General features: G+C 64.5%; 4 protein-coding genes and 1 non-coding gene across 9 annotated transcripts; 2 read left to right on the top strand and 3 right to left on the bottom strand.

Moving 5' to 3' along the window:
- Positions 1 to 12: 12 nt before the first annotated feature.
- Positions 13 to 6,358, bottom strand: SNX17 (sorting nexin 17). The gene is made up of 15 exons (XM_040058309.2): positions 6,207 to 6,358; positions 4,531 to 4,605; positions 4,220 to 4,337; positions 3,845 to 3,909; positions 3,652 to 3,762; positions 3,192 to 3,282; positions 2,928 to 3,015; positions 2,544 to 2,613; positions 2,324 to 2,416; positions 1,999 to 2,202; positions 1,542 to 1,664; positions 1,344 to 1,421; positions 1,093 to 1,167; positions 785 to 826; positions 13 to 694 (listed from the first exon to the last, which is right to left on the bottom strand). Exons 1-15 carry the CDS (start codon positions 6,267 to 6,269, stop codon positions 575 to 577), a joined length of 1,416 nt encoding a protein of 471 aa, XP_039914243.1. The 5' UTR covers positions 6,270 to 6,358; the 3' UTR covers positions 13 to 574.
- Positions 6,359 to 6,612: 254 nt separating this feature from the next.
- Positions 6,613 to 11,091, top strand: EIF2B4 (eukaryotic translation initiation factor 2B subunit delta). 2 transcript variants are annotated; one of them, XM_040058308.2, is made up of 13 exons: positions 6,613 to 6,712; positions 6,786 to 6,829; positions 6,906 to 7,044; positions 7,361 to 7,570; positions 7,814 to 7,896; positions 8,096 to 8,187; positions 8,539 to 8,653; positions 8,953 to 9,029; positions 9,211 to 9,313; positions 9,509 to 9,636; positions 10,254 to 10,434; positions 10,512 to 10,692; positions 10,850 to 11,091. In XM_040058308.2, exons 1-13 carry the CDS (start codon positions 6,697 to 6,699, stop codon positions 11,047 to 11,049), a joined length of 1,569 nt encoding a protein of 522 aa, XP_039914242.1. In that variant the 5' UTR covers positions 6,613 to 6,696; the 3' UTR covers positions 11,050 to 11,091. The 2 variants fall into 2 exon arrangements, with proteins under 2 accessions (XP_039914242.1, XP_039914241.1); XM_040058307.2 differs by having other exon boundaries at positions 7,358 to 7,570.
- Positions 11,092 to 12,718: 1,627 nt separating this feature from the next.
- Positions 12,719 to 12,882, bottom strand: LOC120751350 (U1 spliceosomal RNA). Its single transcript, XR_005700412.1, has one exon. It is a non-coding gene; the product is annotated as a U1 spliceosomal RNA (small nuclear RNA).
- Positions 12,883 to 13,232: 350 nt separating this feature from the next.
- On the top strand, positions 13,233 to 22,494 carry GTF3C2 (general transcription factor IIIC subunit 2). Its single transcript, XM_040060205.2, has 18 exons — positions 13,233 to 13,365; positions 13,505 to 13,820; positions 14,654 to 14,945; positions 15,357 to 15,451; positions 15,735 to 15,812; positions 16,060 to 16,158; positions 16,350 to 16,577; positions 16,796 to 16,907; positions 16,993 to 17,110; positions 18,933 to 18,964; positions 19,174 to 19,303; positions 19,827 to 19,971; positions 20,227 to 20,388; positions 20,814 to 20,901; positions 21,038 to 21,166; positions 21,344 to 21,475; positions 21,676 to 21,783; positions 21,896 to 22,494. Exons 1-18 carry the CDS (start codon positions 13,233 to 13,235, stop codon positions 22,100 to 22,102), a joined length of 2,604 nt encoding a protein of 867 aa, XP_039916139.1. The 3' UTR covers positions 22,103 to 22,494.
- Positions 22,495 to 22,629: 135 nt separating this feature from the next.
- Positions 22,630 to 26,626, bottom strand: SLC30A3 (solute carrier family 30 member 3). Of its 4 annotated transcripts, none has more exons than XM_058419949.1 (8): positions 26,496 to 26,626; positions 25,085 to 25,257; positions 24,870 to 25,016; positions 24,636 to 24,789; positions 24,018 to 24,222; positions 23,801 to 23,906; positions 23,334 to 23,481; positions 22,630 to 23,170 (listed from the first exon to the last, which is right to left on the bottom strand). In XM_058419949.1, exons 1-8 carry the CDS (start codon positions 26,576 to 26,578, stop codon positions 22,636 to 22,638), a joined length of 1,551 nt encoding a protein of 516 aa, XP_058275932.1. In that variant the 5' UTR covers positions 26,579 to 26,626; the 3' UTR covers positions 22,630 to 22,635. The 4 variants fall into 4 exon arrangements, with proteins under 4 accessions (XP_058275932.1, XP_058275933.1, XP_039915657.1 ...); XM_058419950.1 differs by having other exon boundaries at positions 22,887 to 23,170; positions 23,334 to 23,468; XM_040059723.2 differs by having other exon boundaries at positions 22,972 to 23,256; positions 23,334 to 23,468.
- Between the last annotated feature and the right edge of the window lie 687 nt (positions 26,627 to 27,313).

Below are 27,313 nucleotides of genomic sequence, written 5' to 3'. Positions count from 1 at the left end.
CAGACAGCCTGGTACCAATCAAGATCCATTTTAATCATTGTTGCACTGTGTAAACATCAGTTACTGTCCATTAATGCTCTGTCGGGCTGAGCAGCAGGAGATACGTGGTTACAAGCCTAGATTACACTGGCGTCTATGAGCGGGTTAGAGGGGACTCTGCGTGGAGCCCCCTGAGACAGCTTACTGCACTCTGTCTCGGAGCACAAACCTAAATGCTAATTTGGCATTATGGAGCCTGCCTGGGTCTGTGCCCAGGCTGGGCCAGGCCTTCCCAGCCGGGACAGGAGCAGCTCTGCCCCCGTGCTGCACCAGGCCCTGCACTGCAGCTCCAGGGCTCTGCCCGGGCAAACTGTTCAGGTCAAACAAGCCCTCTCCCAGCCGGAGCCAGCAGCGGGAGAAGTTCAGCTGCCCCCACCCCGAAGGCAATGGCGGGCTGGGGGTGAGCTCCCAGCCCCAGGGAGCAGGGAAAGGTGGACGTAGCAGGTGAGGCACGTTGATTGCAACCTGGCTGCAGGTCGTACATTCCTCAGCGAAGGCCCTTGCCAAGGCCAGGGCTGTCCTGGGAAGGGGGCCACTACAGATCCTCATCGCCAATGCCCTCAAAGGCATAATTGCCGTGGAAGTCATTAGCACCCACATCGTTTGCAGAGCTGGAGTGGCTGATCCCACGCAGGCTGACAGAATTGAGCTTGCTCTGTGGAGAAGGGAGATGTTAGGGAGGACAGACACCTCTAGCTCCCCTACCCACTTAGCCTGAGGTCACTGGTGCAACCACACAACTTACCGAGAGTTTGGCCATGGGCTCCCAGGAGCCATCAGGTGAGTCCTGTGAGGACAGCACAATTGGGCAGTGCAGGGTCATGGGACACAACACCCCCCTCTCCTTCTACCCACCCCCGCTCTGTCCCCAGGGAGTCTGGATTGCAGAGCTGGTCCAGGACCTCTTTCCCTTCCCAGGGCTATGGAAGCAGGGCACCACAGCCCTGCCAAGGGAACAGTGGCTCCTCTGGGGGCAGTGAGTTCTGGTACCCAAGACATCAGAGCCTGTGTTTGCACGTGTCCCCCCAGCCAGGGCTGCAGGGCGCCTCTCACCAGCAGTGGGGGTGACTTCACAGCTTGCTGGCTGTCCGAGCGCCGCAGGGCCCCATTTAGCCGCCGCCGAAACATCTGCAGGGAGGAGCTCAGCTTAGCCACAGGGGCCCCAGCATCTGGGGCTGATAACTGGCCCTGGGGATGCTGGCCTCATCCTGAGGGAAGCTCTCAGGACCCAGCCCAGACCACAGGAAGTCACAGGGCCAGGCTGGGATCCCACCCCAGAGCCATCATCCAGCCCCAACCCTCACCTTACGGATGCTGCCTCCAGATTTTTTCACCATCAGCTCATCTACCATGGACTGTAAGCAGATGCTCAGCATGATGGCCTGCAAGGGAGAAGTATCACGGGGCTCTATGCACCCCACAGTCTTCCCATGCCCCATACAAGGCCCAGCCCAGCCTTTCCCCTCACAGCCACCACCAGCCCCCCACGCAGGGAGATCTACCTGTGGGCTGGTGATGGTGACCCACTGCAGCCGGTCCTTGCTCATCAGGTACTCAAAAGCTAACTCCAGCTTCACTTCAGACTTCCCTGGGCTGCTCCCCGAAGGGCCATTGCTCATCGGCACCTGCAAAGGACACACACCAAGGCTGGGAGCCTCAAGAGGGGAAGTAGCAGCTCCCTAGACACCTGTGCAGATCAAGGGCAGCACCGAGCCAAGTGTGGGACACCTGCCCAGTGCCCACCAGTCTTCTGCCACTGTCAGGTCCCCTCAAATGTCCTCACACCAATGAGCCCCTCAGCCCCAAGGCGTGATTCAGACCCTCTCCAGGACTACTGGGCCGTTAGCTGGCCTCAGAGCCAGCCAGCATCTTTCCCAGGAAAAGGTGCCAGCCCAGCCTGGCACAGCCAGGCCTCTCCAGCCCCGCCAGACCCCTCCCTGCTCTCCAAGCGCCACTCACCGAGGATGTGACCCGCCAGCACCGCATGCGTGTGACCTTGAAGCTGCCCTCCTTGATCTGCTCATTCGGCAGCCGCACCTGGAAGTTGAGCTCGTTGTTGCCGGCACTGACGACGACGTGGCAGCCCTTCTCAGGGAAGTCGGTGACACAGGGGTCGAACTTGAGATAGCCGTAGTACTTCAGGGTCTGCGCCAGGCGGATGAACTGCAGGCAGAGCCAGGGATGCTCAGCACTGCCAGCCACCCGCCCGGTACCGCACGTCACGTGGAGAGGGGCTAGTGCAGTGCCAGAACCGCCCCAGGCATGGCACTGTACCCTCTCCTACCTCCTTCTTGGAGACCTTCTCTTGCAGGGACTTCAGCTGCCGGTGCTGTTCCTTGTTGACAAGGATCCATCCATGCTCAATGTCTGACACCGTCTACAAGCAGCAGAGGTTGATGAGCGCCTGGGACCGGAACCACCCAAGCCCCTGCACAGGGGGGCCACCCCTGTGGCCGAGGGGTGCAGGGTCCCTTCTCACCTGGCTGTGCCACACCAACCCTCACCTGCGCATACAGCAAGTTCAACCCCACACGATGCTCCATCACATCGTCATCATAGGCCGAGTCCCAGTAGCTGGAAGGGAATCACATGGCTTAGCCTACTCCCCACCTCCGAACAGCAATGAAGAGAAAACCACCCTCCTGTGCACTGGCTCTCTGCCCAGCTGCCCTCTAACCATCAGTCACTGCTCCCCATCTCAACCAGCTGCCATGGAAGGTAGAAATGGGCTGGGCACAGCAGGGCAGCCCATGCTCCAGTGTCATGGTCAGGGATGCTCAGGTATGTTCCTGGGGGCCAAAGCATCTGTGGACAGGAGGGGAAGGTCTCTCTATGCAACAGGGAGCCCTGGGTACACCCTCACTGCTGCCCCACAGCCCCACACTCACCTCTTGCGCAGGATGATCTGGAACTCAGGGTTGTGCAGGCTGGTGACTGACACGTAGGGCAGCTCAAACTCCTGCAGCTTTCGCACAACTGCGGGGAAACGCCAGCTCAGCAGCAGCTCTGGGCAGCGGGAGCCCCTGGGCCCCCACCGCCAGGGTGCCCCAAGGAAAAGAGCTGGGCCCCCACCCAGGGTAGGGCCCAAGCATACAGCCCTCACTCCAGGCAGGGGGCAGAGCAGATGTCCCACCGCAGTGGGCTCTACTCACAGGAGAAAGCTCCATCCTTGGTCTGTCTCACTAGAAAGAGGCTGAAGTAGCCAACCAGGTCATCTGGCAGATCCAGTTTGGAGGCCACAGCCTGGGAGGAGGAGGAGGACAGTCCTGATATAGCCCCAACATGGTGGCAAGAGCCAGCCTACGCACATTCTGGGGCCTCCCAGCAGCAGGAAGGCAGCACCTCTGCTGCCCTGTGGCCAGGCGTGGGGATCATTGCAACCAGGAAACAGCTAGGGGACCCCAAACATTGCTCTGGACCCAGACACACCCATCAGCGCACCCATTTCAGCTCCCAGCTTTCAGCCCCACCAAGTCAACCCTGCTCCAGGGTGGGCAGATGGCTGGGGAGGGCAGGGGGGGGGTCTACCAGGCTGAGAGAGTCCCACACATGTGGGAGACTACAGAATGCAGCAGGACGGGCAGGTCCCACCCAGCACGAGAGCTCTGGCACCTCAAGGACATCCTCTGTCTGGTCCGACGTAAGGATGGTGACCTTGACCTTCTGCCCATTGGAGAGCAGCACTTCCAGCACCACCTCCTCTGTGGGGATCTGCTGCGTCTCCTGGAGAGAGAAACAGGACTGGCACCCCAGCCCCTCACCACAGACTGAGGGCCCCAGACCCGCCAGAGCTCTGCCCCCTCACCTGCTGGGCCTTGCGCAGGAAGCTGTTGAAGGTCTCGCTGCCTCCCAGCGTTGGGTCCTGCCGCACTGCAGGAAAGGGCACCAGGAGTCAGGAGTCCCTTAGGAAGAGGCAGGGACCCACACCAGTGCCTGCCCTTCTGCAGCCCCCCAGTTTGCCCTCAGACTGTATGCTGGGGCAACCAGGGACCCCCCTGCACATCCCCACTCTGCCAGTGCAGGGCAGGGGCTGGGAGAGGAGCTGGCATCCAGGGGACGAGCCCATCAGATGCCAGTGCTACACGGGGAGCTGCAAGATGCGCCAGGGTGAATGGAGCAGTGCAGGGAGGAAACCACGGGCCATGCCCTGCACAACCGGGCCAGGGCAGGCCCAGCTTACCAGCCTGCATGTACTTCTCCAACTGCTCCCGTCGCTGCTCTACCTCCGCTGGGGTGAGCGTGAAGATCTTCTTTGGGGGAAAGGCTGGGACCACATTGGCACCATACTCCTTTCTTAGCTAGGATAAGAACAGAGTCTCTGCAAGAGCCTTCAGAGAGAAGGCGGCTGTCCCAATTCCCCACCCTCACTGATCCCTAGCAAGGGGAGCGGAGAGCTTGCCAGCACCCCTTATCCACGTGGGAGTCCAGCAGCATGCAAGAACCTTGACTGAACATCCCAGTCCAGGAGTGGGCCCCCAGTGCCCTCCCTACCTGCTCGTGCAGGCCCAGGAGCTGGCTGTAGCGCACCCGGCAGTGCAACACCCCATTCACGTGGATGTTGTAGGCCTGCAGGGAAAGAAGCCAGTCAGATCCCAGCACCTGTCACACAGAGGAATCCCAGGACCTGTCTGGCTCAGGGCACACAGGATGCCAAGGAGAACCCAGGAAAAGGCAATACTCCCGAGGACCCTGCTGAGGGGCAGATGGTCGAAATTGTTCAGGGAGTATGAGCACATCCAGGAGATGTGCCCACTGGACACTGGGAAGGTCTAACCCTGTGGCAGCCCAGCCATGGGGAGTACAGAGCCACACTGCAGCCCTGCCAACATGGGTGTCCCCATGCCAAGGACTCTGCTCCCAGGGGTTCACAGGGAGCTGGTCCCTGGCTATGCCCCCTCTGCTCTGGCTCAGCTCCTGAGGCAGAGCACAGCTACGACCGCAGAACATACAGGGCCTGGCAACTCCATGGTCCAGCTCCCAGCACCTCACCATAAGCAGAGTCCTTGCAAGGGACAGCACTCTCCTCTCAGGTCCTGCCATCCCCAGAGCAGCGTTTGGGAGGGCAACAGGATGGACATGAGCCTCCAGCCAGCCATGGCAGTCCAGCCCCCCATGGATACCCCCAGTGCCCTCCTGCTCCTGAGTGCTGGGACTGCACAAGGCTCAGCAGAGGTCCCAGCCCAGCCAGGCTGGAGCTCACACCGGCGCCTCCCAACCCAAAGGCACCAGCCCAGCGGCTCAGGGTTGCTGTGGAGGAACCATGAGGGACATAGGTGGCACAGGCACCTGCGTACCTGCCCAAATCAGGGCTTTCCATGAGGTCACAGCTCCTGCACAGCCCGGGGCTGTCCAAGGGCTCTCCCGAAGGTCTCCCCCAGCCCTGAGGAGGCTCCTCAACAGTGCAGGGAGTTCATGGGGCCAAAATGCCTCCAGGGCTGCCTGCTCCTTTGGCCCTCGAGCAACTGCACCTCCTGCGGATCGCCAGGTCTCTCCATCACCGCTCACCACCGGGAACGTGTCCCAGCTCGGGCTCCCGAGGGAGATTCCCCCGAGGAGGATTTCGGCCCTTCAGGGGGCAAGTGTGGGGGCCTCCGTAGGGTCGTGAAGCCCAGGGCTGCCCACCCTTACCCCGAGAGCACCGATCCGGACCCTCCGCCCAGCGTGGGGGCTCTGCCCGCCGCTGCCGGCCCCGGGAAAGGGCTCTGGGCACTCGATAGCCGCAGCCACTCGGCAGCGGCGTCCGCCGGCTCCTCTCCGGAGGCGCTCACGGCGCAGGGAGCAAAACAGGAAGCCGGGACAAACGGACGGACGGGCGGGCCAGGATGAGCCGGAGGTGGGGATGAGACCGGACGGGGCCCCCGCGGGCTGCCCACCCCCGCCCGCGGCGCCCGGGCAGGGCAAGGTCCGTTCGTCGCCGGGGGTCTCCACGGACCTCCCGCGCCCGATCCGGAGGCGCGGGGGCGGCGGGCCCAATCCCTGCCGGGCCCGGGGATGGCGGTGGGCCGGGACCTGCCCACCTCGCCCGGCCCCGGTCCTGATCCCGACCCGCCACCGCGCCGGGACTGCGGACCCGCACGGCCCCACCGGGGCCGCACCGCACCCGGGCCGCGGAGCCGCGCCACCCACTCAGCTCCGAGGGGCGGCTCCGCTCCCTCGGCCCCGCTCACCACGTAGGCGGCGGCGCCGCCGTCCCCGGCGCGGGTCTCGGTCTCGGGAATGGAGAAGTGCATGGCCGGTACGAGCGCACCCCCGCTACCCGCCTCCCGTCGCCGCCATCTCGGGCCAGCACTCCCCGCGATGGCGCGGCCGCCAGCACCGCCCGCCCCGGGGCCGCCCCGCTCCGCCCCGCCCGGGGCCGTCGCTCTCCGCCCGCCCCGGGGACGCTCTGCCCAGCCCTCAGCCCTGCCCCGCTCCGCCCGCCCCGGGGACGCTCTGCCCAGCCCTCAGCCCTGCCCCGCTCCGCCCGCCCCGCGCCGGGGCTGAGGGCTGCGCGTGCCCGCGGCGGGCCGGGGGCGGGGCCGCGGGAGGGACCCCGGGCACGGACCGGCCCCGCGCCGGGGGTGACGTCATCGCGTCACGCAGAGCGGTCTGCATGTCACGCGGCTCAGGCGGAGCCGCCTGGCCGGCAGGGGGCGCTGGAGGCGGCGCACCGGCGCCATGGCGGAGCGAGACGGTGAGTGCGGGACGGGACCCTGGGACCGGCACCGGGACGGGACCCGGCCCCGCTCACGCTCCCATCATTCTAGGTAGGAACGCCGAGGGAGCTGCGCCAGTGCCGGCGGGACCGCAGGTGAGCGGGGACGGGACTGGGGTGAGGCCGGGGCTGGGGACCGGGGTCGGGGCCGCCTGACGATGCATGCTCACAGGCCTCGGAGCTCTCCCGGGAGGAGAAGCTGCAGCTGCGGAAGGAGAAGAAGCAGCAGAAGAAGAAGAAGAGGAGCGAGAAGGGGTCGTCGGCAGAGCCCGCGGAGCTGGGCGCGCCCCCGGAACCGGGGCAGCCGCGGGGTGAGCGCCGCCGTCCCCGCAGAGCCCCGAGCGGGGCAGCGCCGGGCCGGGCCCGCGGGTGTCCCGGGCTGGCAACGCCCGGAGCCGGGGGTCTTCCAGCGGGACCCATGGGGTGTACCCCCACTCGGTGCCCCAGTCCGGGCCCCCAGGTTGCCGTGGGGTCTGCAGGACAGAGAGCCCAGTCCCCTCCCCGCAGGAGTGGGAGGGAGCATGGAGCCCCTTCCAGGGCACCGAGGGCTCTCCCTGCCCGCGATGCTGCCCCTGGGCTGCATCTCCCGGCGAGACTGGGCACAGACTCCTCTTTCCTCCCCAGCAGCAACTGCTCAGCCCCCATCGCCCCCCACCTCGGCTGATGGCCCCGGGGACGGAGAGAAACCCACGGGGGGCAAGAGCAAAGCGGAGCTGCGAGCAGAGCGCCGGGCTAAGCAAGAGGCTGAGCGGGCCCAGAAGCAGGCCAGGAAGGCAGAGCTGAGCCAGGCAGCCACGACGGCCAAGCCCAGGCAGAGCCCCACGGAGCCCCAGTCCAGTAAGGCTGTCACCAGCACGGGGTTCAGAGGGTGGGTGAGAGGGATGGGAGGATGTGGTGTGGATGCAGGTGGAGGATGCCTGTGTGATCCATCCGTGGTCTGGGTTCTGCCTGTCCCTGGGTGCTACCTTGCCTTCAGTCTGTCCGTGGTGTGGGTTCTGCCTGTCCCTGGGTACTACCCTGCCTGCCCTGAATTTGGGCATGCACCAAAGCAGCTTGGACTCATCCCAGACGTCCTTGCAGTGGTAAAGCGGCTGCCAGAGCATGTGCAAGTGGATGACCCCAGTGCCCAGAGGAAATTGGCCAAGAAGCTGGAGCGGCAGCAGGTAGTAGGAGGACTGGCTGACAGGCTGCACACCTGGAGCAGCTGTGCTGCAGAGGGTCTGGGGGGGGCACATGGTGGGACCAGGGCCTGCTCTCTGGAGGCCGAGGGGAACTTTGCATGCCCTGAGCAAGTGCTGGGTATGACTGGTGTCTCTGGAATGAACAGAGCACTGGGTGAGCCATCACAACACTCGGCTGCAGGTACCTCTGAGGCAGGACTATGGCACCAAGGTCAACCTGTTCTCCCACCTCCACCAGTACAGCCGGAAGAAGCCACTGACACAGCAGATGAGGTACAAGGCCTCCCCAGCCCAGGTCTCTGGCAATGCTGGGCTCTGCTTTGGCCGGCCTGGCTGCAGAATGGCTCTGGAGATGTCATAGTCTTGCATGTGGGATACACCTGATGGAGTGGTGGGGGATGCTTCACTTGCTTTGGGGAGTGGCAGTAGGGACAGCCCAATATCTTTCCTGTGGGGAGAGTGCAGGGCCACGGGAGAAGGGGCTGTGGGGTGAGCCTGGCTCCTCAGGTTACCGCCAGCCCCCTTCCTGGGCTGTCCCTTGGGTTGTTGGGCTGGGGCTCATACATGGGTTGAGTGTTTTGGGCTGCAGAGGTGCTGACAGCTCCCTCCCACTGGCCCCTACAGCATCCCCTCCACAGTGATCCACCCAGCAGTGGTGCGCCTCGGCCTCCAGTACTCCCAGGGCATCATTAACGGCTCCAATGCCCGCTGCATCGCGCTGCTTGAGGTCTTCAAACAGGTACCTAAGCAGCTACCCTGGCAGCAGGGGCGTTGTGCTGCATGCAGGTGTGTGTTCCTGTACCCTGACTGCTGAGGCTGTATCTGTGGTCAGTCATCATCAGCCTCTTGCTTTGGGTCGTGCCATGGCAGGGTCCTTTTCTGGCACTGCCACTGCTCTTTTGTGTCCCTGGAGCACCCTTTGCTCCTCCAGGCAGGGTGTCAGTCTGTGCAGGACATGTGTGCCTCGACTGCAGCCCATCAGGCAGGGTGCTTGCACACCGTGCCCTGAGATCAATGCTCCCTTTCTACATTTCTCAGCTGATCCGGGATTACTCCACTCCCCCCAATGAGGAGCTGTCACGGGACTTGGTGGCCAAGCTGAAGCCACATATCAGGTGAGGGCTCCCGACATTGGAGCAGAGGGACCAAAGCTCCACGGAGTGTGGTCACTTGTTCACACCTCTGAGTTGGTGCCCACCCGAACTCTGGCTGACTTTTCTAGGCTTCTGCCTTCCTGCCCACCCTCCCTCTCCCTGTCTTTGGACAGCTTTTGCGCTAAGCGCATTTCTTCTGCAGTTTCCTGAACCAGTGCCGGCCACTTTCAGCCAGCATGGGCAATGCCATCAAGTTCCTCAAGAAGGAGATCTCATGCTTGCCTGACACCCTCAGAGAGGATGAGGTGAGTGGCCTTGCTGAGTGGCAGGCTCCAGGCCCTGGGTGAAGGAGCTGAGCAGGGATGGGATGCAGACTCAGAACACTGCTGCAGTGGAATTGAAAGCTTGTTACTAGAGGGAAGAGCCTGTTCACCACCTGGCTCTAATCAGGGAGCTGCAGAGAGCAAGAAAGTCTGTATGTGATGTCTGTCTCTCCCCAGGCAAAGGAGAAGCTCCAGGACATGATTGACAAATACCTGCGAGAGAAGATTGTCCTGGCAGCTGAGGCCATCTCAAGGTCTGCCTTTGAGAAGATCAATGACCATGATGTGATACTGGTGTATGGATGGTGAGCACAGGCAGCCGATCTGGCGGGTAGGAGGAGGGAATGGAACAGCATGGGAGGTGAGGCTGTGATGGTCCTGCACACGGCTCAGCACTGTCCTACCTGGTATGTCTGAAGTTGGATTCCAAGAACCCCAGAGTCACACCTCCCTCCACCCAGGGCACTTACAGAACAGCCAGGGTTGCTCACTGGATTTTAAACTGCAACAAAGTCAAATGTCGGGAAGCAAAAATATGGAAGTTTGCCCCAAGAAGTAGAGGTGGGGAAAAGAACCAGAGATTGCTGCAGCAAGAGTACAGGTATGCTATGTATGGTGGGCAGAGGAAGGAGCAAGGGCAGGAGGCCAATGCAGGCCTGGAGTCTTGTGAGAGGGAAGCTGGGAAAGGGTGTGGAGTGGCAGAACCCCTTGTGCTGGTCACAGACAGGGAGGTCGGTGCTGCTTCCAGGGAGGGCTGAGACATCACCTTTCCCAGGGGCGCTTCCTCGTGCAAAGACAGGGAGACAGGCCCTGAGAGCCATTGTGGCAGGAGGACTCAGGAAGGGGCAGCACTCGTGAGGGTGAGGGTGGATATGATGGCCAGGTCTGGCGGGAGGGGCAGCTCCTGACCAGCGCCCATCAGCTCCTCCCTGGTGAACCGGACGCTGTGCGACGCCCATGCGAAGAAGGGCGGCGCGTTCCGCGTGATCGTGGTGGACAGCCGGCCGCGCCTGGAGGGGCGGGAGACGCTGCGCCGCCTGGTACGCAAGGGCATCCACTGCACCTACGTCATGATCAATGCCATCTCCTACGTGTTGCCTGAGGTGAGGGGCTGTGCCAAGGGCGAGGGAGGCAGCAGTGTGGTCGAAGGTGCCGACAGATCCCTGTGCTTCCCTGGCAGGTGTCCAAAGTACTGCTGGGGGCCCATGCCCTCCTGGCCAACGGCTCTGTCATGTCCCGGGTGGGGACCTCTCAGATCGCGCTGGTCTCCAAGGCCTACAACGTGCCTGTCCTGGTCTGCTGTGAGACCTACAAGTTCTGCGAGCGGGTGCAGACAGATTCTTTTGTCTCCAACGAGCTGGGTACGGCTTCTGTCCCTTTCCTCCCACTTGGGACCTTCTCTCCCAGTCCCTGCTGCGGACCTGGCAGGCAGGGGGGGTGTGTGCTGCTCTAGGGGCAGGATGGAGAGAGAGGTGCTGTCCCTCGCCTTGATCCTGATGGCTTCTCTGCTCTCTGCAGATGACCCTGATGACCTGATTGTGCTCCGGAAGGGCCAGGCCCAGCTTGGGGGCTGGGCAGAGAACAAGTCCCTACGCCTTCTTAACCTGGTCTATGATGTGACACCCCCAGACCTGGTGGATTTGGTAATCACAGACTTGGGCATGATTCCCTGCACCTCAGTGCCTGTGGTCCTGCGCGTTAAGAATGTGGATCAGTAGTCGGGGCAGCTGCATGGACACTAATAAACCAGGCCTCCAGTACTGTGTGTGCCATCTGTGGTGTGGCAGAACCCTGGCACACATCCATGTCACCACTGGCACAGCTCTGCACCTTCCTTGGGGCCTCTCCTCCCACTCCATGCTGCAGCACAGACGGGCCTTCCCTGTCCCTAGGCCCCTCCTCTGGGGAAACCATGACAGTGTGGTGATGGCCCCTCAACTTACCCTCCTTGGAGATTTGGTTACACTCTCGCTGTGCTTCTGGCAGACCCCCGAGCTGGGCTGGGCTGGGCTGGTGGGGAGAGCCCGTGTCCCTCTGGCCCTGGCCGCTGGCACCAGGCCCGGAGAAATCCCTTCCACCGGGGCCCGGCCGGTGGGCGGGCGGTGCCCGTGGCCGTGAGGCCGTGGGGAAGCGCGACCGGCGGGGCCGAGCGGGGCGGGGCGGGGCCTGGACCGGCGGGGGCGGGGCTGTGTCAATCAGCAGGTGCCGAGCGGGGCGTGCCTATGCAAATTTTCTCCGCCGCGCGGCCTCACGGGACACAGCCCGCACAAAGGCGCCGCTACGCCGGCGCGTACGCGGGCGCTGCGAGTTAGCTGCGCAGGAAAGAAACTAATCTCGGGCACGTCGCTGTCCTTCCCCGAGGATCCTTATGCCGCACTCTGGTGTGCTGACCCGTGCCACATCAGCAAATGCACGAAGTTTGACTGTATAATTTAAAGTAGGGGAGAGAGATTACGTTTGCATTCTCCCCGATGCCGTTCTTTGGAGGGAGAGTTGTCATCAGGGTCAGGTACAGGTAGCGTGCATATGTTGTTCGTTGGGATTCCAAATTGCACCTGATACTCTTGAAACGGTCTTTTTCCACTTTGTTCTCGCACTGGCGTGCTATCATAGCTTGCCAGGATCGTCTACAGGCGCGGCAGCAGGGTTCCAAGCCCGGCTCCAGGGGGCCTCGGCGCCCGGTCCCTGCCCGATCTCCATCTGTGCGGTAATGGCCCGGCCTCCCCTCTCCAGGCTCCAGGTCGAGAAGCGCCTCCGCCTAACTGCGCGCTCGGGCTGCGGTGGGACGGCAAGGCTCGGGTTAGCGTCCCGGACCCACACCGCGGGACGGACGGACGGGGCAGAGACTTCGTCCGACTCGGGGTACATCAAATTCCCGCGCTCTAGAAGTCCGGCTGAACTCACGGACTCGGCCGGGTGTGACCCAGGCAGTGCTCACCGAGCGCGACCAGCATCTCCGTGCCCCTTTCCCAGCGAGGACCCGCTTCACCGGCGTGTTTCCCTGCTCCTGCAGGCATGGCGTGGGACAGGCCAGAATCACCCAGGCTTCAAAGGCAGTAGTCTAGAGGCCCACTTAAGGGTCCGCTGGCCAATTCCTGCAGGGAACAGGGATATGTCTCCCGGGCACCGGCAGGGCTGTTCAGAGAGAGCGCCCTGGGATGCCTCTGAACCCTCGGCTATGTTCGAACTGCGCATCGAGAGCACGACCGGGCTGCGCTCACTGCTTTCCTGTCCTGCCGGAAAATCCCAGACCCCTTCACGGATCACCTACACCCGCCATCCCAGATCCCACGGCTCTTCCACCTCTCAACCCGGGATTGGGCTTGGCGCTGTTCCACTGCGACTTCCATTTCGTACTCCGCTCAATCTATCATTTAACCGTAAGATCAGGGGAGAGCGCGAACGCAGTCCCCCACTACCACAAATTATGCAGTCGAGTTTCCCGCATTTGGGGAAATCGCAGGGGTCAGCACACCCGGAGTGCAAGGGATGAGCCTCGCCCTGGGAAAACCACCTGCCTGATCATGGTGTCTCCCCTGCCAGGTAAGTATGCCCCACTGCCCTCCCCGCCCTCCTGCCCACCCTGCCGCACGCCTCCACAGCACACGGCGAGCCCGAGCCCGGCCTCGCTCCCACCCGGCCCCGCGCTGCGGCCCCGGCCCGCACGGCCCGGCCCGCGCAGCGCCCACGGACACGCCGGGGCAGCGGCGTCTTTGCGTGGACTGTGTCCCGGCATGCAGCGCGGCGCTCTCTTATTTGCATGGACACGCCCCGTAAGGCTCGACTCGCGGCCCAGCCCACGCTCGTCGAGTCCTTGTGACGTCATCACTCGTCCATCCCCGGTTCCGGTTCGGTGCTGGCGGCGCGGCCCGCAGCGCGGCGGCGGCTCCGGGAGCCCCCGATGGCGTCAAGCGCCGCCCGCGGGCCGTCGTGCCGGGAGCGGAGCCTCCGGGAGCGGCCGGGTCGACGATCGGGTTGTGCCGGGCGGAGCCGGAGCCGTAGTGGGGAGCGGGAGGGTGAACAGAGAGTACTCCGTATGTACCGGGGGCGGCCGGAGCGAGGCGGGGGCGCTCCCCGGGGCACGAGGCGGTGTCCCTGTACCCGGTGCCTCGGGACACCGAGTCGTGCCGAGTCTTGCTGCGTTCTGGTGCTAATTCCGGTGTTTTGGGGCAGGGGAGGTGCTGCCGGCGGGAGATCTGGACTGTGAGGATGGAGAAGAAGCTGCCAAAGCCCCGAAAAAACCCGCGCGGCTCCAAGTCGGTCCCGACGGGGCGGCGGAGGGGCGCGGCGAAAGCTCCGCCAACGGGGCCGTGCCACCCCCACGGGCTGCCGGGAAGCGCGGCAGGAAGGGCAAGGCCGAGGTGCTGCTGTTGGAGCTGTCCCGGGCCCCGGAGCCCATCCAGATGGAAAAGGGGCTGGGGAGCAGCGAGGACGGAGACGGCCTTGAGACCCCTCGGGGCGGGCGGCCCAAGAGGAGGGCAGCCAAGGTGTAAGTGATGGTGACAGTTGTGGCCCGGGGACACCTGTGCTCTAGAGACGCGTGAGAGCTGGGAATGTCCAGCCTGGACAAGAAAAGGCTTCAGGGAGACCTTAGAGCCTCGTACAGTGCCTAAAGGGGCACCAAAAAGTTGGAGAGGGCCTTTGGACAGGGGGCTGTAGGGACAGAACGCAGGGGAATGGCTTCCTGCTGCGAGAGTTAGATGAGATGTTAGGAAGAAGTCTTTCCTTTGGAGAGTGGTGATGCCCTGGCACAGGTTGCCCAGAGAAGCTGTGTCTGCCCCATCCCTGGAATTTTTCAAGTGTTGGATGGGCCTTGGGGCACCCTGGGCTAGGGGAAGGTGTCCCTGCCCATAGCAGGAGGTTGGAAGTGGATGAACTTTAAAGTGTCTTCCAACCCAAAGCAAATTCCCTGATTCCATGATTCAGTGATCTCTGCCTCCCCAGAGGGTCTCAGTGTCTTTCCTGTAGGACTTTGTCCCATGTTGGTGGGATGTACTGATTCCTCACAGACCAATCCTTTCCCACTTTAGGGAATGTGTTTGGATCCAGGAGCCCCTGGCAGGGGGCAGCAGCTGCCTGTGGCAGGAGGAATTTCCTTGGTTCCTGACAGAGCAGGAGGAGCTTATTGGTGGTAGCAGGGCAAGCTCCAGGGAGTTCAGGGTGGGGGGAGGCTCTGTGCTCAGGGCCTCTGGCGCAGCTGGAGCAGATTCATTGCCCAGACTGCGGGCCGGAGGGTGCATCCACCGGGTCCGGGAGGGAGGGAGGGCAGCAGGGCCTGTGTCATCCTGCTGCTTACCTCCAGGCACCACCCTGGTGTTCCAGGGCTCTGCTGTACCTGCAGGAGCTGGCGGAGGAGCTGATGCCCGCGTGCCAGCCCCCTGCTCCAGCCGAGGGGGCACCCGAGCAAGTCCAGAGGAGGCGCCGGGGCCGGAGGAGGAAGGAGGAGGACACAGACAGCGACGACCCTGCACAAGATGCTGACTTCGTGCCCTCACAGGAAGTGCTGCAGGCGGAGGAGGAGGAGGAGGAGGGCAGCGACGCGCCATTCAGTGAGGCGTCGGAGCCAGAGCTGGAGGCGCCTCGAGGGCACGGCGGGAGGACGGCAGCCACAGGGGTGAGGGCAGGGGCTCTGCCTTTCTCCTTGCCTGTGTCCCAGCACCGACAGCTCCAGATGCCTGTGCTGTCCCACAACGTCCCTGCTGCCAGGGCAGAGCAACTGGGACAGGGCTGGCACATGGGGGAGGCACGAGGCCAGTGGCAGCTCCCAGTGTGGGCAGGTGGGGAAGGGAGGAGGGACAGGTCCTCTGGGAGAGGGAGCAGGGCCTGCACTCCTGCTGGAGCAGGAGGAGGTGGAGGCAGGTCCTGGATGTGTCCCAGCTTCCTGGAAGTTCCTGTAGCGTCTTTAGCCCCGTGTGGCATGTTGACAGTTGGGGAGAGCTCTGTTCTCAGGGGCTGTGGTGGTTCCCTTGGGACAGGTGTGTCCCCCAGGGCTCAGGGCTTGCTCTGAGTCTGCTCTTGTGCCCAGAGATCCAAGCCCCAGTGCCGAGGTCTCGCCCCCAACGGCTTCCACAACTCCATCATGGCCCCGGTGGAGAAGAGCTCCAGCCTTACCTGCAGCCTGTGAGTGGGGGCTGGGGGTGCTCGAGGCTCAGGGGGCTACAGGGAGCAGTGGGGGTGTCCTGGCACCGTCAGTGGCACAGATCCAAGGGTGGAGGAGCGCGTGCGTCGGGAATGTCAGTATTCTGCTGGGATGGGGCGCATTTCGTTCTGGGGGGTTGCAGAGGGCAGGGGCTGTGCTGCAGGAGCAGAGGCTGTGCCACAGGATGCCACAGGTAGGGGATGTGAGGGGGGTGCTGGACGTGCCAGGTGCAGGGCTGTGGCTGAGGTCTGGCATGCTCTGCAGGCGGGAGCAGAAGCACTCACAGTGGGAGTTCCCTGACTGGATCCCAGTGGCACACAGGTGGACGTGTCTCTCTGACAGGTACCATGGGAGCAGGGCCAGAGGAACAGTGGGGCAGGTCCCAGCAGTGTCTGGGGTGAGCAACGGGATGGCGAGGCTGTGCTTCCACACTCCTCTGTTTATCTGTTGTGTGCTTTGGGGGTCTCTTGCATTTGGCCATGGAGCAACGTGGCCAGCAGCAGGCCCTGTAGGGCCGTGTGGAGGCTGGGATGGTGATGGGGTGAGGGGTGAGGGGTGGGGAGACCTCCTCTCACTTCTGCCTGCACAGCGAGGCTGCCCCGTACCTGCCGGCAGAGGAGCAGTCGCCCCTCTTCTCCATTCAGCGTGAGGGCATCAAGGACGATGGTGCTTTGTACAGGTTAAGCAGGTGTGTGATGGGGTGGCCCCTGGCCCAGCGGGGTGTTTGTTGCCTGTCAGGCTGTCCCCAGGCCTGTCTGGGACCAGGGGTTACGCCAGGGTTGCGTCCATGGGTTGGGCAGCTGGCCCGTACTGTGCCCTGGGGTCCCACCAGCCCCTGCCCCGGCTCTGCAGAAGCCTTCACCCCTGTCCCACCAACAGGTTCAGTTCTCTGCAGCCCCACCCGGAGCGCTTGGACGTCTCCTTCTTCGTGGGCGGCCCTGTGTGGGCGATGGAGTGGTGCCCGACCCCGGAGGGCTCTGCAGCCCCGCAGTACGTGGCCGTGTCCTGCCACAGGAGCATGGAGGAGACGCACAGCGTGTCTGGGCTCCACTCGGGCCCTGCACTCCTGCAGCTCTGGGGCCTGGGCATGCTGCAGACGGAGCAGGGGTGAGTGGCTGGGCCTGGGGCTGCTGCCTGTCTCGATCTTCTGTCCCTCCATGGCTGCGTGGGTGGTGAGGCTTGTCCTCTCACAGAGCCACCAGCCACAGCCTGAACCCCAGGGGGGCTGTACCGGTGGCCAGCTCTGCTAGTGGTGTGCACTGGTGGGTATTGGAGCTGCTGGGCACCAGCTGCCGTGTTACTGATGGCCAAACTCGCACCCACAGCTCTCCCAACAAAGCCAGGCTGGCCTATGCCATCGCTGCTGACTACGGCTGCGTGTGGGACATGAAGTTCTGCCCCAGTGGTGCCTGGGAGCCGCCCACTGCAGCCAGGACGGTGAGTGCTGCTCACGGGCTGCGCTTGGGTTCCCCAGGGATCCTGAGAGGTGGCCCCATGTCTGAGCCCATCTCTCCATCCCTAGCACCCGCAGATGAGCCGGCTGGGCCTGCTGGCTGCTGCCTTCTCAGACGGCAGGGTGGTGGTGTATGCCCTGCCCCACCCTGGGGCCCTGCACCACGCCAAGACAACCCAGGTAAAAGGTAGGAAGAGCCACACCGCCTGAGCAGGGCGTCCTGGCCCTCCTCCCCCTGTGCCAGGGTGGGGGCTGCAAGCCCCGGGCTGGGCACCTCTGTCCATAGAAGCCTGCTGTGCTGGGAGCTGCCAGCAGGACCTGTGCCCCAGCCTGGGAGCTGCATGGTGGGGAAGTGAGCCCACCTGACCCCAAGACTGGGACCCTGCTGCCCCCCAGCCTGGCATCTGTCACAGGTATAGCGTGGGATCCAAGGCTGCTTTTTGGTGTTGGGGGGCCTGCTTTGAGTACCCTTGTGCCCAGAGATCCAAGCCCCTGTGCTGAAGCTTTGCTTCTAACAGCTTCCACAGTTCCATCCTGGAATTCCAGTTGAGAAGAGCTCCAGCCTTACCCACAGCCTGTGAGCTGGGGCCGTGTGCAGTGTGGGGCAGTGTGAGCAGAGGCCGTGTGCAGATTGCTGCTTTGGTTCTGTCTCGAGGACACTGCAGCAGCCTGGCTGGGGTAGCTCCGGGGCAGCCCCTGAAAGCTGGGCACTGGGAGGGGGCTCCCAGCAGCGTCACTGTGGCCATGGCAGGGCAGAACCACAAAGTGTGTCCCCAGCCACTGCCCATCTCCCTGCTGCCACAGCTGCTCGCTCTGGTGTGGCCAAGCCACGTGTTAGGGTGGGACGGGGAGCACTGGGCCAGCTCAGGCTAATGGTGCCTGTAATGGCCTGTGCAGAGCTGAGCGGGATTGATGGCCAGTGCGTGCTGGCGGTGGGCGCTCAGCCGTGGCCGACAGCCAGCGCTTCCAGCTGACAGTGGGAAATGGGAAATGCGCTCCCAGCCCCCCCGCATGCTGGCTGTGCCTGCGCTGGCTGCGGGTGGCTGTGCTGCAGCTGCAGCCCCCGGTGGCACCTGGTGATGGGGCCCCTGCAGCTCCTGCCGGCGACTGAGGCCCGGCGCATCAGGGGCTGCAGCTGCACGTGCAGTCATTGCACCTCACGGCTGGGCTGGAGAGCTTTCCACCTACAGGATCAGTGCCAGGCCCTGCTGGGAGCTCCCAAAGTGGCATGGCTGTGCTGGCTGTCCCTGGGGCACTGGGGACCTGCATCCCTGTGTTCCTGCCCGGCAGAGCTGCGGCTTTTCTCCTACTGCATCCCAGCTGTCACAGCTGCGCTGGGCAAGATGCACATCTCTCTATCTCCACCCACGGCTGCCACGCTCCAGGCTGTGGTGTGCCTGTCTGGTGCTCTCTGTGCTGGAGGACAGCCCCACGTGGGGGCTTAGGGATCCCAGGCCTGCGGGATGTGGGACAGGATCCCCACAGCACTCCTGTTGGGTGTTGCTGGTGGGGGGGATTCTCTGGTAGACAGAGCTGGTGCATGGTGGTCCTGTGGGTATTCTGCCCTCAGCTGCTGGGGTGGGGTCTCTGCAGCCTGCCCCCCCAGGAGCGCTGCCTGGCCGCTCCAGTCCTGTCAGCCATGGAGCGGATATCCTGCACTCTGCCTTCCTGGAGTGGTCAAAGTCGGGTCTGGCTCGTGTGTCACTGCACCCCCTTGGCTTTGGTGGTGCCCATGTTGGGGCAGGAGCATGTCACCTCTGCCTGCGGCACGTTTTGGGGGCTGCTTCCTCCAACACGCAGGCGGGCCTGGCTCCTGGGGGTCCTGCCGCCACCAGTTTGCCCCTCCACCTGCTTCAGTTCCTGCTGTGCTGGGAACGCTGCTCCGGGGGAATGGCAGGACAAGGACTGGGAGCCCTAGCCAGGGCCATGAGGAGCTGCAGTCCAGGCTCCAGGCAGGGAGCTCCCAGGACAGCCAATGCCTCCCCTGACCCCCTTCTGCTCTCTTCTAGATGGGTCCCTCCACAAGCACCTTATCTGCAAGGTCAGTGTTCCCCACCACGGCGATCCCTGTCAGGGCCGGCACCCGGCGAGCCCCCAGCCGGTGCAGGTGGCAGAGCTTGGGGAGCTGAGGCACCTGCAGAGTGTTGGAAGGGCAGAGCAGTGTCGTGCTCCCACCCCAGGCGTCCTGCTCTTGGGGCACAGATGGCACCGGTGCGGGGCTGTGACCCAGGGCTCTTCCTTGGCCCCCAGGTGCAGTGCATCGCCACACTTCAGGTGGGCTCCATCCAGGCAGGTAATGCATCTGAGTGTGGACAGTGCTTCAGTCTCTCCTGGATGCCTTCCAAGCCCCACCATCACCTGGCAGCAGGGTTTTATGACGGTGAGTCTCTTTCTGTGCCCTGTGGCAGCACTCAAGGAGCAGCCCTCACCCTGGCAGAGACACTGGAGCTTTGTGCTCAGCCTCAGCTGGTGCTGGAACCTCTGCCCGGGGTGAGGGGAAGGCTTCTCTGTGCTGGCTGTTGTCATTCTGACGTACCTCCAGGCTGCTCCCTCTCTGTGGCTCTGGGCTTATCCACACCTGTTGAACTTGCCTGGATGGAATTTTCTGCTAAGCTTGCAGTGATCTACAGCTCTGTGCCGTGTTGCCAGGAGCTGCTACCATGCTGTCTGCTTGGAGCCCCAGCTCCAGCCTAGCCCTTGGCCCTGCCTGTGCTGCTGCTGTGTCCTGCCACCGTCCTGTCTGCTCTCAGCCCCAGCCCTAGCTGCAGCCTAGAAGCCTCTCAGCCTCCTCCTAGCTCCTGCTGTGTTCTGCAGCTCCCACAGCCCTGCCTGTGCTGCTGCTGATCCCCCACTGAAGCAGCTGCACCGCTGGCAGTGCCTCATGGACACAGGTCTTTCCACAGGCACCGTGGCGGTGTGGAACCTGCTCACCAAGTCCCTGCTGCAGTGCGTGCACCAGCCTGACGCCTCCCTCAAGCTCTACCCTTTCCGGTGCTTTCTAGCCCATGACCACACGGTCCGGAGCATCGAGTGGTGCAAGGCTGACAGGTGAGGGCAGGAGCAGGCACAGATACTGCCAGGAGAGGAGCTTCCTCCTGCAGGAGAAGCTCCTTTATTGAGAGGGGTTTGCGAGGCCGTAGTGCCAATGACACTTGAGCCTCTGCAGCACCAGAGAGGTTGGGCTGGGCTTTCCAGGGTAAGGGCAGTTGAGCCACTGCAAGACTGGGGGCACCTGTGCCCCATGGTGGGGGAGGGCACAGCTCCGTGCTGGGCTCTCAGTGCTGCCTTTCTCCTGCTTCTCAGCAACTTCCTGGTCACAGTAGGCAGCGATCGCAAGATCAAGTTCTGGGACCTGCGGCGGCTCTATGAGCCCATCAACAGCATCAAGCGGTTCCTGAGCACGGAGGTGGCCTGGCTGCTCCCCTACAATGGCATCACTGTGGCCCAGGACAACTGCTATGCCTCGTGAGTGCTGGGGCCAGTCCCGCTGCCAGGGTCTGGTCCAACTTCCCGCGGCTCCCCCTCCCTGGTTCTGTCCAGCTGTGCCATGGCAGGGGCAGACTCTGCTTGTTTTGGGTCACACCACAGCAGCACGGCATGACATCCCCTCTGCCGTGCCATCCCGAGGCAGAGGCAGGGTGGGCCAGGGGATGGCCTACCCCTGGACTGGGCAACAGGAGTGCTGCTAAAGGGGTTTGGGGTCTCAGTGAGTTCCTGGCCTGTGGGAGCTGCCTTGAGCTGCCTCTTGACTTTATGACATGCTGCTAGAACAAGATGAGCCCCCTCACCCTGGGCCGGTTCTGTGGGGAGGTGGGCTGTGCCTGGCTCACGTTCCTGGTGACTGCTCAGAGTCAGGCATCCCATGCTTCATTCTGTCCCTTCCACCACAGGTACGGGCCCTGTGGGATCCACTACATCGACGCTGGGTACCTGGGCTTCAAGGCCTATTTCGTGGCCCCTCGCAAGGGCACCGTGTGGGTAAGGGCCAGTGTGGGGCCATCCTGTCCCAGTGGCCAGGTCAGCGCCGGCTTGGGCGCAGGGCTTGCGGGTGGGGTGACACTGCTCGGCTGGGGACAGTGAGAGCCCCGTGCCCTCCAACCCTCTGTCCCTGCAGAGCATCTCTGGCTCGGACTGGCTGAACACGGTAGCTGCGGGTGACATCACCGGTGAGCTGGTGGCAGCGGTGCTGCCTGACCTGGCTGTCAACCCCCTCAACGTCAAGCGCTCCTCGGACCGCAGATTTGTAAGGGACCATTGCCCTCGGGTGGCCGGGCCCAGCACACGGGGCTGGCGGGGAGCATGGGGGGACCATGGGGAAAGTGTCCTGGGCCCCACATCCCTCTGGTCCCTAGCGGTCCCTGTCTGCAGGGGAGCAGCAGGATCTCGGTCCCCCCTCCCCTGAGCCCCCTCTCACCCACAGCCCGTGTACAAAGCTGACCTGCTGCCATGCAGCCCTGACGGGCCTGAGTGCACCAAGCAGGCACTGCCCAGGACCCATCGCTACAGTGAGATGGTAGCCAGGAGCTACATCCGATTCCAGGACACAGACCTGGTAGGAGAGGACATGGTGCAGCCGGGGTCCCACCCACGAGCAGGGCTTGTGGGGCTGTGGCTGGGCAGCGGGGGTGGCAGGGCCAGGAGATGCCGCTGGGGCACTGGGGCAGCCCCTCACCTCTGGCGGGGCTGAGATCGTGGTGTATGCAATGCTCCTGCCTCGGGCCTGCAGCCCAAGGCGGTGCCACCGCTTTGCAGCGCAGCTTCCAGAACTTCCCAAGCCGGGAGCCCATGCGCCGGATGCACATGCAGGAGCTGAAGGCGGAGCTGAGCCTTGACCGCCTGCAGCTGGAGGCCCTCCACAAGGTGGGTGTGCCAGGCTGAGCCCCAGCACTGCACACAGATGGCTCTGCTCTGCCCTGTGGGGCAGAGTCCCAGTACCCCAGCCCCCTCCCTTAGGAGCTCCTCTCTTCCGCAGGTGCGCTTCAGCCCCAACCTGGACTCGCAGGGATGGCTGGTGTCGGGCGGGCAGGCGGGCATTGTGCGGGCACACTGCCTGGCAGGGCTGGCCTCCTGTGTGGGCCACCAGCTGCTCCCGGAGTGCCAGGCCCGCTTCAGCCTCCTCTATGGGGACACACTCAGCAGCCCTGGCCCCCCTGAGCACTCCCCTCTGCCAGCGGAGTAGGGGTGTCAGTCCCTCATGCTGCTGCCACGTGCTCACCCTGGGCAGGGGCTGGGGCCAGCTGTGCTGGCATGGGGCTGTGGGCCCTCAGCGCTGCTGCAGGAGGGACAGCTGCTCCCAGCCATTCCCTGGGATGCTCTGGACACTTGTCCTCTGGGCCCGGAAGGGTCCGTCTGCACTGTTTGGTCTGAGCTGGGCAGGGGTGATGGGACCTGCGCATGTCCCAGGGCTGAGCTGTGGGTCTGACCCCGTGGAAACGCCCGTGGGCTTCATTAGCACGGAGCTGTGCTTGTGCTGGCCTCCATCCCCACTGTGCCCCAAGGGGCGGGGAGGGGGCTAGGGGCTGTGGAGTCGCTCACATTGAGCTTGTGTTCAGCTGTGCAGAATAAATGTGGTTGGTTTTGTACGGCTGCGGTGGTACTGGCACCGGGGCGGATGTGGCTGGTAGCTGTGTCTGTAGGGGCCCACCCCAAACTCCACCCGTTCGCTCCCCATGCCCCACTGTCTGCTGCACTGCTGCTGCTGCTCCAACACATTTATTGGCAGCGCTGGCACCGCTGCTCGCACAGATGGACAGATTGACACCAGGGGCACAGACACAACTCAGCAGAGGGAATGGATGAAGCCCAGGCACGGCAGGAGTCAGATGGAGCCCAGGCAACATCATGGGGGGCTGGGGCCAAGGCCAGGTCTGAGGTCCCCCATGGGGGATGTCCCTTCCTCCCAGGATAGACAGGCTCCCTGGGGACTGGGTGGTGGGGCAGGATTCCACCTCTTCCAGAGCTGTGGCTCAGCAAGGAGTGGAACGTCCCAGGGAGCCCCTGTACTCCACAGGCCAGGCCATGTGTCCACCCCCTCCAGGACACGGCACTGGAGTCACTGTCCCACCCCAGGACTCTGCAGCACGGGGGCAGGTAGAGGGTGGGGTGGGATCTCAAGCATTGCCCTGCTCTAGCACAAGGAGCTGGGGCCAGGGCCACGTCTGGCCCAACATAGCAGCGGGGAGGGGTCTCAGGTTCGGGGGTCCTGGCAGTGGGGACAGCCTGTTGTCTCCTCCTGGTGCTGCTCCACCTGTACCGTGCACAAGACAAAGCCAAACCTGCTCTGGAGCCGGGCAGTGACCTCCTGCAGCACCATCTCAGCGTCAGCGCCGGCATCTGGGAGCAGCGGGGCAGGGGCTCATTGCTGGCACGGGCAGCGGGACCCCCGGCCACGCCCTGTGCAGGTCACTCACCCACAGCCACGTGCACCGACACCGCGGGGTGGCTCAGCGTCAGCGCCCAGAGATGCAGGTCGTGGACACCGCGCACCCCGCTGGCCCCCAGCAGCACCTCCTTCACCGCATCGAACTCGAGGCCTCGCAGTGTCCCTGCCAGCACCACCTGGTCACGGGGGGGCCACCCGTGGCCGCCAGCCATAGCACCCACCTGGGTGAGGGCTCCCAGTGGGAGCCACTGGGGCTGGGGATTTCCCCAGGGCTACTGGGCTAGGCGTGGTGGCTTTGGGGTGAGACAGGCCTCACCTTGGGGCCAATGCACCTGGCTGGGGTGGGGATTAGGGACTGGGGGGATTCACATGGGGCAAGGGAAGACAGAGAAGGAGAGCTGCCTCATGGGCAAAGCGCTGTGACAGATGCAGCTCCAGGAGCTCCTGTGCCCACCCTGCGCCTGTGGTCTTGCACCCCTGTCACTCACTGCTCACCTTCCATGAGGACCCTGAAGACATCTCTGAGGATCGTGATGGTGGAGCCAAGGACGAAGACCGAGAAGAAGAGGGTGCTGATGGGGTCTGCAATCTTGCACTGGGGCTGCAGAGAGCAGGGTCTCTGTGAGGCTTGGGGCAGAGCCCAGGTGTTGCCCCGCGTGGGACTGGGAGAGTTGTTCTCACGGGGAGTGCTGGGGCAGTCCAGCCTAGGCACCTTGAAGTAGATGATGGTGGCAGCTACGAGGACACTGACGCTCTGCAGCAGATCACCCACCACGTGGACGAAGGCTGCCCGCACACTGGTGCTGCCGGGCAGGGGGCTGCGGCGGGGCTGGCAGGACACAGAGCTCTCCAGCTGCTCGTAGGCCCCTGTGCCATGGCCATGGCCAGCAGGGGACTGGTGCAGGATGTAGGCCATGCTGGGAAGAGCAGGGCCGGCTCAGTGCCACACTGACAAGGCATGAGGGCCCTGGGTCACACCTGGGTCTTTGGACAGTGGGAGGAGTGGGGCTGGAGGTGCAGCAGGGCTGGAAGGTGCGCAGGAGCAGGGCAGGGTTTGGTCCTGGGGCTCATGACAGGGCTTGGGGGGCGCTGCTTATGGGACCAGGGACTGTGGGGTGTGGGGATGGAGGCACACAGACTGGAAGCCCCGAGCATTATGAGGGACGGGGAAGCAGGGGAAGCAGCGCCTGGGGACACAAGGCTGGTGCACAGGGGCATGAAGTGACCTGGGGGCACAGCTGGGGTTCTCGGGGTTCCAAAGGCATAGGTGGGGCAGGGCTCAGTCTGGTGGTGCACAGGGACCACGGGTACACAGCCCCATGGGACCTACACCAGATTGACGCCGACGGCACAGGCAGATGTGGCCAGCATGGCTCGCGCCTCGATCTCGTAGTCGTTGCTGATGATGCGGGCGGCCGCCAGATAGACCAGGGCTGCGGTCACAGCCCAGATAGAGAGGACAGAGGCCAGTGCACCCAGTGTCTCTGTGGGATGAGACCCATCAGCACCCAGCCCGGCCGTGGGGGACCCCCGGAGCCCCGCAGGGCTGCGCCCCTCAGCTCACCTGAGCGGTGCCAGCCAAAGGTCATGGTCTTGGTGGGTGGGCGGTTGGAGACCCAGAGGGAGAAGAGGCTGACAGACATGCCGCCCACGTCTGTCAGCAGGTGGGCTGCATCTGTCATGATGGCCAGGCTGTGTGCCAGGTAGCCGCCTGTAGGCACAGAGCAGCTGGAACCCCGGCCCCGCTGGCAGTCCCCCACCCTGCCCAGCCGTTGTTACCTATCACCTCCCCGACCATGAAGAGGCAGCAGACGGCGCAGGCGATGCTCAGCTGCCGGCGGGCCTGGAGCCTGCCCTGCGCAGGGCTGGGGGTCGGCGGGCTGCAGCGGCAGTGGGGACCTGGAGCCGGCGGAGCCGCCGGTGCTGAAGGGTCTGGAGGGCCTGTGAAGAGACTAGGGGCGGGGGTCACTGCCGGCAGCACCGCCTCGGGTGCTCCTGCCCAGACCCTCCGAGGGTCCTGCTACCGCCCAGGGGTACGCAGCCAGGCAGTCGGTGGGGCACCAGAGGAACCCCCCACAGTGGGACAAGCAGCCACCGGACCGGCGGCAGCAGCAGGAGGCGGCGGCACGGGGCTCCCACCGGAACCGGAGAAGGGACCGGTGCGGGTACCCGCGGGGAGGTGCAGGTGGGAGCGAGTGCTGCGCCTGGGGCTGGGCTGCGGGACGGGCCTCCGGTGCGGAGACGTGAGGGGTGAGGAAAGGGCGACGGGGGCCGAGGTCCTGGTGCGTGGGGCAGCAGTGCGGGAACGGAGAGCCCACCGGGACGGGGGCTAATGGACGGACGGTACCGGTGTGGGCGGGTGATGGATGGACGGTACCGGCGTGGGTGGGTGACATTTGGGCGCCGATAGGTGCGGGACGGACGCCCGAGCGGGGAGCGAGGCCGGCGCGTGAAGGGGCCGGTTCCGCTCGAGCGGAGGTGCCGGTGGCAGGGTGAGAGTGCCGGTGGCGACGTGACGGTGCAAGCGGCGGACGGTCAGGGCTGGCGCGGGGACTGCGGAGGTGCCGATGTCCGTGTCGGATGGATAGAGGCACGGGGGCGGGCGGGGAGGGACGTGCCGGGGGTGCCGGTGTCGGGGGTGGGAGCTGGGCGGCGCGACGTGCCGGGGGCTTGCGGGTGCCGGAGGAGCTGAGGGCGATGGGGGCGATGGGGGCGATGGAGGTGCCGGGGATGGTGGGCTAGCAGGTGCCGGCAGCGCGGGTGCGGGAGGACCGAGGGTTGCAGATGCGAGGGGTAGTGGAGGTGGCCGTGCGAGGAATTGCCGGGGACCCTGGGAGATGATGGGGTGCCGGGGGTGGCGGTGCAGGGTGATGGGGGTGCCGATGATGGAGGTGCTAGTAGCGGTAATGGGTCTGTCGGGACGATGGTGTGCAGGTGGCGATGGAAGTGCCGGTGGTGACTGGAGTGTCGGAGGTGCCGGTGCAATGGGGTGCCGGTGATGGAAGAGCCGGTGATGGAAGTGCCGTCCGTGCCGTGATGGAAGTGCCGTCCGTGCCGGTGGTGGAGTTGTGCTGGCGGTGGTGGGGATGCCGGGGCGATGAGATGCCGGGGCGATGGGATGCCGGGGCGATGGGATGCCGGAGGAGCCGGTGATGGATGCCGGCGGGATGATTCCCGGAGCCGGCGGTACCTCTTGAGACGCAGGCTGCCGTCGGCGCGGCCGCCCCGCGGGCTGACCAGGCGGGAGCTCTCGGTGCCGGTCGTGGGCTCCATCCCGGGAATGAGCGGCGCCGCGGGCACCAGGTACCGGCACCGCTGAGCCCCGCCCCCGCCGTGACTCCGCCCCGCCCGCCGGGCCCCGCCCCACGCGCGGGTGGCGGGGCGGTCCCGCCCGCGGTGCCGCCGTTCCGGGCTCCGGGGCGGGGGCGGTCGCGGCGGGGTGCGGGAGGCTGCTCCGGTGTTGCGGACCCATGGATCTCCAGGCAAATACGTGGGAGCTGTGTGTAAGGGGCGCTGCTTTCGCGGGAGAAGCTCTTCGGGGGCAGGGCTCAGCCTCACCTCTTGTCCCTGGACAGGTGATGACACAACTGGTCCTGGAAGCCGTCTGAGCACGGGAAGGACACGAAAGGGGCTGAAGAGAAGCCGGCACAGTGCCACCGGCGGGGATCGTGCCTGACCATGCCGATCACCTTCCGCGGTGAAAGGCCGCACCCGGTTCACGAGGGCAGTGCAGGGGACAGTGTCTGCGCAGGCTACAGGAAGGCTTTTGACGCTGTACCCCTTGGGAATCCTCCGAGAGAAGCGTTGGGAGCATGGGCTGGATGAGCCGGGAGGAGCTGCATTGAGCAGGGGCTGTATGGCCGAGCCCAGAGCAGGGCGCTCAGCGGCCAGGAACGAGAGGTGTACCACGGGGTTAGTACTGAGCCCAGTCGCGTCTGTCGCCACCCTTAGGGACCTGGAGGCCAGGCAGAGCACGGTGATAGGTGACATCGACCATCAGTCGGTGGG

Source organism: Hirundo rustica, chromosome 3 (assembly GCF_015227805.2).
Source record: "Hirundo rustica isolate bHirRus1 chromosome 3, bHirRus1.pri.v3, whole genome shotgun sequence".
Classification (NCBI taxonomy): Eukaryota; Metazoa; Chordata; class Aves; order Passeriformes; family Hirundinidae; genus Hirundo; species Hirundo rustica.
Note: the sequence above shows the minus strand (reverse complement) of the source record. Positions and strands in the feature narration are given on the sequence as shown.